A 10,860-nucleotide genomic window follows, 5' to 3' on the forward strand; every position below is an offset into this window, starting at 1 on the left:
CTGACCTTTAGCATGATTGGACAGCTAGAATATCCATCACAAGAGTCGGGCGATTGTAAATAAAAGGCAGCAAAGGTTGCATCAATAACGTATAAATGGCTATTTTATGACTACAGCACTCTTCTGATAAGAGATGATGCATTCCAGAAATAGCATATCATATCAGGCGTATCCACATATGGCAATTAAACATGACAGACATCTGTAAAAATGTTTTAACTTGTTTGGATTTTAATTTAACAATTAACTGACATTTTGCTTACAGTAGGTGGAAAGGGCAGAGACACACGAGTCATTATTTAAATTTAATTTGAAAATTAAAAGCAACAAAACCTTGAGCTTTGTACATGAAAAATACTACTGGAGGAGGATGCAGTCTACGTTACCGCTGAAGTTATACTTTTTGAAGAAACAGAACAGAGTGCAGTGGAGGGGATACTGATGAATAGCATTCAACCTTTCACATCATTACCACACTAAATATGCAAAAGTACATATAACATGGATAATGACAACCTTAATTCCAAAAACTTTTTGTAAATGCAGTATGTTTCAACAATTGCAATACTACACACAGCACAATTAGTATTGATAGTGTGCCATTTGGATAGCATAGGCCCTTTGCTCTATTCAAATGTGGCACACAGAAAAAGCAGGGCAAGGAATTAACATTCCACTACCAAACGGACAACGACATTAGTCACTATTCTCTTGAAACCATGCACAGTGTCCAAAATATCACGGATGACTGAGAACCGGCTGGAAACTCGGTGAGGGGTGGCACACTTGGCAGCTGCCACATATAAACACTGCAAAAAAGACAGCCAATGTTGTTGTTTTTTTACTGGAGTGAGATGACTCGACAACGGATCGCAGACAAAGCAGCTGTCACTGCTAAATAGAACAAACAGGATGTGTTGTGTTTGTCTGCGTGGATGTGGAAGCATGGACAAACCGTGGTGCTTTCAGTTTGAGGGCACATTTGATGTGTGCTTACTAAGAGTTTTATGTTTGAGCTTATCCTTGTCGGTCCTGCAGAAGTTTGCGCTTGACAGTTGAACCCTCAGACGAGAGGTGAACAAAAAGAGCTCCAGCAGCGGTTCGTGCCCTCAGCTCATACATGTCGTAGTCATGGGCCCACTCCACGTTTCCCCAGTGCTGAATCTGTGCAGGAGAAAAAACATGTTAGAGAATAAGAACAGCATACTGCCTGCAGGAAGAGCAGCATGTTAAACTTGTTGTTTCTTAATTGTTATACTGAAGGCACTACATGCAGCAGTGCAAGATAGAAAAAGCATTACTGTATCAGCAAAGTAATTTGAAGAACTGCTGTAAATAAGTTTAAACAAGACTCAGGAGAACAAAGTCAGCTTCTACACTGCATTGTGTGCTAGTCTCCCATTGCCAGACCTCTGGCTAGTCCACACAACATTCCTAGATAGGAGAAAAACGTACTGTGGTTTATTGACATTTCCTTAAACCAATCACAAGAGTGTGTGATGAGAACTTTACTCAAAATAAATAAATAAATAAATAAATAAATATATATATAAATATATATATATATATATATATATATAATAAAATTTGACACAAGTTTTAGCTCGGAGGATGTTTCCCAAATCAACCGGAGTTAGAATACCAACACAAAGAAAGTGGAAGGTGAGGGACATACAGCCGAAAACGAGGGACATCCGCCGGAACCTCTGGCCGCACCGGAACAATCCCGTAAATGAAACGTCCTCGTTATAGACTAATTGTGTGCTAACCGCTCAGGTTTAGAGGTCGACCGATTAATCGGCAGATTTTTGGCATTTTTTACACAATCGGCATCGGCTGATATCCGAGTATATCAAGCCGATTAATAGGAAGGCGCATCTGCGGGCAGCCTAGTGTTGTTGTGCAGAATTGAAGATCCACTAAGATTTTTTGTGTTCGAGTGTTATACATTTTCTTCAGAACTAAAACTAAAAATGCTGCTGGTTGCTACTGCGTGCAGCATGTTAAAATTGTTAATTTATTTTATTCATGAAAGTTTGCAGATTTATGTTCTCAGAAGTTTGATAAATGCTGTTAAGTGCCCTAAACTTTATTTTTTCATTGAAAAGTTTATTTGACAGTTTATTTTTTATTTAAGTATATAAGTGCAGATTGGTGTTCAATAGTGTGTTCAATAAATGTTTTTGTTGAAATGTTGTGTATCTTAAGTAATTATTAGGGTTACATTTTATATTTCAAATAGAGGTTTAAAAACAAGCACATATCGGCCAAAAGAAAATCGGCAGCATTTATCGGCTGACCCTGATTTCTAAAGATTGGCATCGGCCAGAGAAAAACCCATATCGGTCGACCTCCACTCAAGTTTTATGGGGAATATGATAAAAACAGAAGAGGGCACTGTTTTTCCAGAAAAAAATTAAGCCATCCTTTTGAGTTTCTTGCAATTTCAAATGGGTGGCAGAATAACCGGAAAAAAAAATATTACAAATTCTGATCTTCAATAAAGCCAATAAAAACTTTGACTGAAGAAGCAAATATTCTCTTTGCAAGAGGAGTTCTGAGATTTCTGGGAAATGTTGTTATAAAAAAAAAACACTGTAACAACAGTGTCACAAGATAGAGGCCACCAAGCATCTTGACCAAGGGCTTTGTTTATGGTCATCACAGGAAAGAAATGTGGCCAATGATACCAACTAAAAGAAGTTGCTGGAAACACCATTCTGCCACTCTCCTACCTGGTATTCCTCCTCCAGTCTAGAGAGCAGCACAGCCTGTTCCACACTCAGATGCCTGTCAATCATCCCCATCGACAGCACAACAGACTTCAGCTGGGTGATCACAAACTCAAGCCCTGCACAGGAGAAACCATATTACTGTATAGCTCTGTCCTACTACTATTAAAGCTTATTATAAACAGTCTACCCAAGCAAAATGATTAAATATCCCAACTATTACAGTTACCGCACAACCAAAATATCCTATACATGTAATCTTGTCATCAGAGTATGTGTGATGATACTATTTAGCACTACAGGTAAATCATCTGAACCAAGAGCTGTGCTTATCTTGGATCAGTTTGGAGATGTATTACCTGTCAGGGACCAGAAGTTGTAAGAATTCAGGTGTTGCCGAAATGTGTCTTTGGTTGCCTCTGGGATCTCAGGACCCAAAATACTGGACGAGGAGCCAATAGTGACGTTATATCTGCAATGGAGTTGTGGGAGACAAAGACAAATAGGAGAGAGCTTAATATGGTAGCTACATTAACAAGGGCTATATTGCCATTTTAGGGGCTTTAACATCAGCCGACGTGCCTTGGCTGTGACAAAAGATAATGCTGCTGTTACCGGTTTTCAATCCAGTGCAGCACCGGATCCCACTCATTCTTCTGCAGCTCAACCAATCCGTGGGGCTCATCTACTCTGTAACTAAACAAAACATAAAACACCATTAACATTTAAAGTCACAACTGCAATGTAAAAAAAAATAATAAATATCCCCGACAATAACCAACATGTAAATTCAACAAGCTTGTCCAAATGCAGGACAATATCTTTTCTGCAGCGATCAAGTTCTAAATAATGTGACATGGACATTTAATATCTATGTTGTCATTGTGTTAATCTCTCTCTTTTGCTGTACGCATTAAACAATGGCTATAATGACCTTACATCCCTATTAAGGGAGTATTGTTAGCTCCGGCAATATATGGATGTACAGAGCACCGAATGAGTTATAGTTCTTATCCACAGCAACTACAAAGCCCCCGTTCTAAAAAGGATTCATAATTTCATAAAAGGTTAAGTCAATAAGAACATAATTAGTATACCAGACAGTATCAGTCTCCAGGAACTTCAGGGCAGCATTGATCATTTGCTCCTTGTTACGTTGGGTGGGATTGTCCAGAGCAGTGTTGCACAGTGTAGTCTGCAGGAAGAGGGTACCAACATTACTCTTTCGGTCAGTTACATTTTTAGTTAAACATCCTTTACTAGTGCCAAGAAGAAAAAAAAAGAAAAAAAACTACAAGCATGAAAAGAGCTTCATGGCAAAAAACTATAGCTAGCAATGTTTTTCTTCTGAGAATCAGAGTTAGTCTGGATCAACAGAAGAACATTTCCAGGAGAACTGCCTGACATCCATGTCCCTCTCCTTCCGTTCTCTGTGTGTTGCCGTTCTCAAACTCCATCTGCTTTGGGAAACAACAACAAACTTTGAGCTAGCAAGCTATACTCTGAAAATTGAAAGTTTTTAAGAAAATTTGGATCGTGCAACAAGGCAGGACTGCTTTGTTCTTTTGGGAAATGATTGTAAAGATTTACAAAGAATATGTTTACGGCATTTACTATCTAACTGGGACGTTTTGGGCCCAATTTGGACAGGATTGCTATGGACGAGGTACACGCAATAGAATTGTAAGAGCAAATGACGTTTAACCATGTATCCAGCTAGTTTAAATAGCTCACACTACTGTATTGTTAACTTCATTTAGTATTATATGTGGCGTTTGCTTTTGCGGGGTGCAAATGTGCCACCTAAACAAGTTCCTTCATGAGACCATTTTGCAGAGCCACCATTGCGGCGCCCAAGACGACTGGTTTAAAGAAATGTAAACAACCCAGAGCTTTTTTTTCCTCCTATGCTGGAATGTGTGTGGTGAGCCAGAGGTGGGACCAAGTCACTGTTTTGCAAGTCACATTAAGTCCCAAGTCAAGACAGGCAACAAATCATGAATATCATGAACATGGTTTATCAATTGCTACTGAACTTACACTGCACTTTCATAATGTTTTATGTCTAAATGAAACAAAAAGATAAATGTAATAGAAGAAATAAAACAATGACAGGGGAGACACTTTGTTTCTCCCACTATGACTCTAGAGTCGGTACTCGCTTCAAAGCTAATCGCTGTCACTCTCTCACTTCTCCCTCGCTCTATCACCCACTCCCCACACACGCCGGCTCGACACACACACACCAGCGCACAAGTATAAAAATCAGGCCACTTACGTAGGCTATGGCGAGAGCTCTGCGTGGAGCCTCCGCACAACTGTAAAACGGCCTTTACTCCACAGCGGTGTGGAGTTAGGTATAGCAATGCGAGACTAGTTCTGGAGTAAACCTCCGCGTGGCAATCTCTGTGCCTGTGTAAATCTGGGTTGCAGCAGCTCATAGTATACAACAAGTCAGGTAACAAGTCAGGTGCTTTTCATACTTTTTGGAAACCGTGACCTTGTTTTCTGGTCCCAAACTCTCACCACCTTCTCACAGACCAACTGTCAAGTTGTTAGGACACGTCAATTGGCCTACGGCACATTTTTTCAATAGCATTGAACATTACAAACATATCAATATAACTATTTTTGAACTTATCAAGTAACCTAAATTGGTTCTGACCACAAGGATAGGAAACTAAAGCCTCTCCAGTTCCCGGTTAAGGATCATACCAGGTGCATAGTGTAGAACTTGAGTGTGTCTCTTTGAGCATCCCACTCTGTTGCCACGGCGATGGCCAGGACTTCATTTGGCACTGTGAACAGCTTCCCTCCAGGGGTTTTCAGTTTCTTTCTGTCTAGGTTTATCTCATATAAACCACCTAAATAAAAATTTAAAATATTAATTAAGTAGAAGAGTGACACAGAGAAATAACAATTCTGCTTAAGCGGTTATCTTATTATCAAAAATTTGCTTTTATTACCAACAAATTAACATAGCCCCAATCACAGAATTGCCATACTCGACCCATTGACATCTCACACTTACCTTCACCTTGGGATATACTGACATCTTGATAAAATCTTTTTCTTTCTAGAAACAGGAGAACACATCACATCAGTCAGCACCAATGGTCAGCACTCGCACAACAAGGTTAAGGTAGCTACTGCAGCAGAAAAGTAGCTTACCTGTTATGGCTGTGGAGTATTTCAAAGCAAACCGAAAGTGCGGACTTCTTGGGCACACTTTATTGGGAGAAAGGATATTTCCAAACTGACTCTGAAGTCTAACAATACTCCTAAACATAGCGACAGTTATGTGAAGATATGTTTGTAAGATAAGCTAACGTTAGCTGACAGGCTAGGCTACCTGTTTCTGACCGCAGTTCGTTAATTCATTAAACGCAACATTTGTATACGAGTGAATATTTTTCGTATTCGCATCAATTCTTGTTTATACTGTACTGGCTAACTGTGTAAAGTTGCTATTTACTACCGCACTTTACTCCCTCAGCTTTCACACAGCGGGTCCTGTCCTGTGGTTCAAAAGCACGCGTGTGACCTCTGTTCGTCGCAAATACTGTTTATATGTGGGAAATGTAGTTTTAAAAGTGCTTCTACGCACTGTAAAACGACAGGAACAAACTACACCCGACTATTGCCATAAGCCTTCCGCAAGTTGAACCAATGAGCGTTGCAGATGTTAGCAAGGTGAACTCAGTTGCCCAATGAGAAGGGCGAATTCTGGTGCCTAAAGCGAAGTCCACTTACTTTTCTGGAAGCTTGGCGCCTAGTAAACGAAACTGTGGAGGAATCGGTGGGGATTTGAATGTTGGTGGACCGCTTCAGTCCTCTTCCACCTCTTTGAAAAGACTGACAGAGTCCATCACTCAGACGGCAATTGACCGCGGTCGGTGCCCAGCCAGCGAAGCGGGAGCCATGCCTGTCCCCGCTGGATACCTCAGCGACTCCCCCGCTGCGGCCTTCGCATCCTCGGCCTCTCTTATCCCACCGCCACCGATAAACACCCTGCAGCCCGGCGTTGTCACCTCGCTGCTGTACAGCGGCTCTAAGTTCAGGGGCCACCAAAAGAGCAAAGGGAACTCTTACGACGTGGAGGTTGTTTTGCAGGTAGGGCTGTGAAGCGGATATTTTACTATTCGGGTCAGCTGTCAGGGGCATTTGGTGATCTGTCAAACGGGCGGTGTGATGATTGACAGCTGGAAAATCAATGAGCCCTGGCCTGTGGTTGAGCTTAACTCGCCTAGCTAGCTGTAGATGTAGCAGTGCTAGCGACTGTTTACTAGCAACCCTTTTCAATTATAAGGAGAGATGTTATATAATGGTGTTATCAAAAATACAAATGAATAGAGGTTAAGTCATGTGGCTTCTGCATTTGTAGAAAGAGGCTTACAAACTGCTCATGGCTGTTTTGTGTGTGAGGATATTATAAATGCCATAGAATCATATCAATGCCACTTACTGTCATTTGAATGTAGAAGAAACTACATAATACAGATATGAAGTAAATGATTCTCTGTTGTTTGTCTTTTTTTTTTTATTAAGCATGTCACCATGGAGGATTCCTACTTGTGTGGCTACCTGAAAATAAAAGGACTGACTGAGGTGAGAGGAGTTATTCCCTTTTAACAAGCCACAAACATATATAGTTTAAGCTGGCCCCTGCTCATTGTGTTTGTGTCCTTTTCAAGAGACTGGTAAAGTAGAGCTCCTTTTTCTTGTTATTGTCTTATTATAGAGGAGGTCATGTCAAACGACTACATATTCATATTGTCCTACTGTACAAAACTGTAACTCATAGTTTACACTATCATATAAATCACATAATATGACTACAGTGATTGAAGACACCCAATGAATATCAGCATATGTGATTAGTTTTTCAATGAAAACATTGAACTGAAAGACTAACCATAAGCATTGGGTGTGACATTCTTTCACTTACAAAGAGAAGAAAAGACAAAACCGCATGTATCAGATTGGCTGCACCAGAGCAAACAAAAACACCACCGTTTTCTGTTGTGTTCTTTCTCTCTCACAGGAATACCCAACTCTGACCACGTTCTTCGCTGGAGAGATCATCAGCAGGAAGCGGCCGTTTCTCACCCGGAAATGGGATGCAGATGAAGATGTGGATCGTAAGCACTGGGTAAGGTGAAAGCTTGCTCATTCGTAATCGGCACAAGTGCTCTACAGCAGGATTGTTTACCGTGACATAAATCCTTTTTTTTTAACTTTTTGTGTCAAGGGCAAGTTCCAGGCCTTCTACCAGTATGCAAAGACATTTAACTCGGATGATTTTGACTATGAGGATCTGAAGAACTCTGACTTTATTTTCATGAGGTGGAAGGTAAGGTACTGCCTAAAATTGAGCCTGACCATATGTCGTAGTAAGTCACCTCTGAACCTTCAGCTGCTGCTATTTCTCGCCCTGCCCCTGCAGGAGCAGTTTCTGGTCCCTGACCACACGATAAAAGACATCAGCGGAGCTTCCTTTGCCGGATTCTACTACATATGCTTCCAGAAATCCACAGCAACGATCGAGGGCTACTACTACCACAGGAGCTCTGAATGGTAACGCAACACAACACTAGTTACTGTGAGGTGAAGTCGAGTAATTTAACAAATTAGCAGACTTTTTACTGAAAGGTTGTGGGATCAAAGCCCCAGACCAGATGGAAAATCTGGGTAGGGAAAGTCCTTAACAGACAACAGTTCCAGCTTTCTGTAGCTTCTGTCAAGGTGCCCTTAATTCTAAATTCCCCCTTGCTCAAATGATTAGTCGAGGATGAATGTTGCTCTGAACCGCTTCAAGTTAGACTGTGTGTAACCTTATATGGATGAAGCAGAACAAATAACACCCTCCGTTTGTTGCATTTGATTTATATGGTCGTACTGTCTGGTTATAAGCAAACTTTGACCTGCTTGGTCTCTATCTTTTAGTGTTTTCATTTTTTTATTTGACATTCTTTGGCTTTTCTTTTAGCTCCCTCTGCCCTTAATGGTTTGGCTATTGTTACAGAAGTCCTCTGATTTCATTCCATTCCATTTTTTATTTTTTTATTTTTTTTTTATTCCCTTCTCTGACCAAATACTTGGAAGCAGTTTTTGTTTCCCCTCTCTGATCGCAAAATGCCTCTATTTCATGTTGTTTTCAAAAGTGGAAAATTACTAACAGCCAGCGCTTGTTTCATACTTATGCTATGATGTTTGCATTTAATTTAACATTATTGCCTGGACTGAAAACTGTATTGACTGCAATTTGAATGTTTTTTTTTGGGGAAAATCCCTCGTTCTTCCACTAATTAACCCTGACAAATCACACCTGTGAAGTGAAAACCATTTCAGGTGACTACCTCATGAAGCTCATTGAGAGAACACCAAGGGTTTGCAGAGTTATCAAAAAAAGCAAAGGGGGGCTACTTTGAAGAATCTAAAATATAAGACATCCATCCATCCATCCATCAATCCATCCATCCATCTTCGTCCGCTTATCCGGTGTCGGGTCGCGGAGGGAGCAGCTCCAGCAGGGGACCCCAAACTTCCCTTTCCCGAGCAACATTAACCAGCTCCGACTGGGGGATCGAGGCGTTCCCAGGCCAGGTTGGAGATATAATCCCTCCACCTAGTCCTGGGTCTTCCCGAGGCCTCCTCCCAGCTGGGCGTGCCTGGAACACCTCCCTAGGGAGGCGCCCAGGGGCATCCTTACCAGATGCCCGAACCACCTCAACTGGCTCCTTTCAGCGCAAAGGAGCAGCGGCTCTCCGAGCTCCTCACGGATGACTGAGCTTCTCACCCTATCTCTAAGGGAGACGCCAGCCACCCTCCTGAGGAAACCCATTTCAGCCGCTTGTACCCTGGATCTCGTTCTTTCGGTCATGACCCAGCCTTCATGACCATAGGTGAGGGTAGGAACGAAAACTGACCGGTAGATCGAGAGCTTTGCCTTCTGGCTAAGCTCTCTTTTTCGTCCACAACGGTGCGATAGATTGAATGCAAAACCGCACCCGCTGCGCCCGATTCTCCGACCAATCTCCGCTCCATTGTCCCTCACTCGCGAACAAAACCCCAAGGTACTTGAACTCCTTCACTTGGGGTAAGGACTCATTCCCTACCTGGAGAAGGTATTCCATCGGTTTCCTGCTGAGAACCATGGCCTCAGATTTAGAGGTGCTGATCCTCATCCCAACCGCTTCACACTCGGGTTGCGAACCGATCCAGTGAGTGCTGAAGGTTGCAGGCGATGATGCCATCAGGACCACATCATCTGCAAAGAGCAGCGATGAGATCCCCAGCCCACCAAACTGCAACCCCTCCCCACCCCGACTACGCCTCGATATCCTGTCCATAAATATTACAAACAGGATTGGTGACAAAGCGCAGCCCAGGCGGAGGCCAACCCTCACCTGAAACGAGTCCGACTTACTACCGAGAACCCGGACACAGCTCTCACTTTGGTCATACAGAGATTGGATGGCCCTGAGTAGAGACCCCTCACCCCATACTCCCGCAGCACCTCCCACAGTATCTCCCGGGGACCCGGTCATACGCCTTCTCCAAATCCACAAAACACATGTAGACCGGTTGGGCATACTCCCAGGCTCCCTCCAAGATCCTTGCGAGTGAAGAGCTGGTCCGTTGTTCCACGACCAGGACGGAATCCGCATTGTTCCTCCTCAACCCGAGGTTCGACTATTGGCGAACCCTCCTTTCCAGCACCTTGGAGTAGACTTTACCAGGGAGGCTGAGAAGTGTGATACCCCTATAATTGGCACACACCCTCTGGTCCCCCTTTTAAAAAGGGGAACCACCACCCCAGTCTGCCACTCCTTTGGCAACGTCCCAGACTTCCACGCAATGTTGAAGAGGCGTGTCAACCAGGACAGCCCCTCCACACCCAGAGCCTTGAGCATTTCTGGACGGATCTCATCAATCCCAGGGGCTTTGCCACTGTGTAGTTGTTTGACTACATCAGTGACTTCCGCCTGGGAAATCGGCGACAATCCCCCATTATCCTCCAGCTCTGCCTCTAACATAGAGGGCGATTAGTCGGATTCAGGAGTTCCTCAAAGTGCTCCTTCCACCGCCCTATTACCTCCTCAGTTGAGGTCAACAGTGTCCCATC

The 10,860-nt window shown here is 42.8% G+C and overlaps 2 protein-coding genes across 2 annotated transcripts in view; one reads left to right on the plus strand and one right to left on the minus strand.

Annotated features, from left to right (window-relative positions):
- Nucleotides 1-205: 205 nt before the first annotated feature.
- On the minus strand, nucleotides 206-6,359 carry atpaf2 (ATP synthase mitochondrial F1 complex assembly factor 2). The gene is made up of 8 exons (XM_028568054.1): nucleotides 5,904-6,359; nucleotides 5,764-5,808; nucleotides 5,448-5,596; nucleotides 3,830-3,927; nucleotides 3,348-3,428; nucleotides 3,092-3,204; nucleotides 2,736-2,851; nucleotides 206-1,164 (listed from the first exon to the last, which is right to left on the minus strand). Exons 1-8 carry the CDS (start codon nucleotides 6,019-6,021, stop codon nucleotides 1,018-1,020), a joined length of 867 nt encoding a protein of 288 aa, XP_028423855.1. The 5' UTR covers nucleotides 6,022-6,359; the 3' UTR covers nucleotides 206-1,017.
- Nucleotides 6,360-6,399: 40 nt separating this feature from the next.
- LOC114548237 (glucose-induced degradation protein 4 homolog) overlaps nucleotides 6,400-10,860 on the plus strand; it is a 12,041-nt gene continuing 7,580 nt past the window's right edge. Inside the window, exons 1-5 of the mRNA XM_028568055.1 lie at nucleotides 6,400-6,845; nucleotides 7,281-7,340; nucleotides 7,777-7,884; nucleotides 7,984-8,085; nucleotides 8,179-8,309. Of these exons, the coding sequence (XP_028423856.1) occupies nucleotides 6,654-6,845; nucleotides 7,281-7,340; nucleotides 7,777-7,884; nucleotides 7,984-8,085; nucleotides 8,179-8,309 (593 nt within the window). The 5' untranslated portion in view covers nucleotides 6,400-6,653. The remainder of the gene's footprint in view (nucleotides 6,846-7,280; nucleotides 7,341-7,776; nucleotides 7,885-7,983; nucleotides 8,086-8,178; nucleotides 8,310-10,860) is intronic.

This window comes from Perca flavescens, chromosome 21 (assembly GCF_004354835.1).
Source record: "Perca flavescens isolate YP-PL-M2 chromosome 21, PFLA_1.0, whole genome shotgun sequence".
Taxonomy (NCBI): domain Eukaryota; kingdom Metazoa; phylum Chordata; class Actinopteri; order Perciformes; family Percidae; genus Perca; species Perca flavescens.

Excerpts from the sequence above, each read along its gene's own strand:
- atpaf2 (XM_028568054.1), bottom strand. The coding sequence starts at position 6,021 with ATGTTTAGGAGTATTGTTAGACTTCAGAGTCAGTTTGGAAATATCCTT. Across the intron at positions 5,809-5,903 it reads ATACTCCACAGCCATAACAG|AAAGAAAAAGATTTTATCAA; the intron begins GTAAGCTACTTT and ends TCCTGTTTCTAG. Across the intron at positions 5,597-5,763 it reads CAGTATATCCCAAGGTGAAG|GTGGTTTATATGAGATAAAC; the intron begins GTAAGTGTGAGA and ends ATTTTTATTTAG.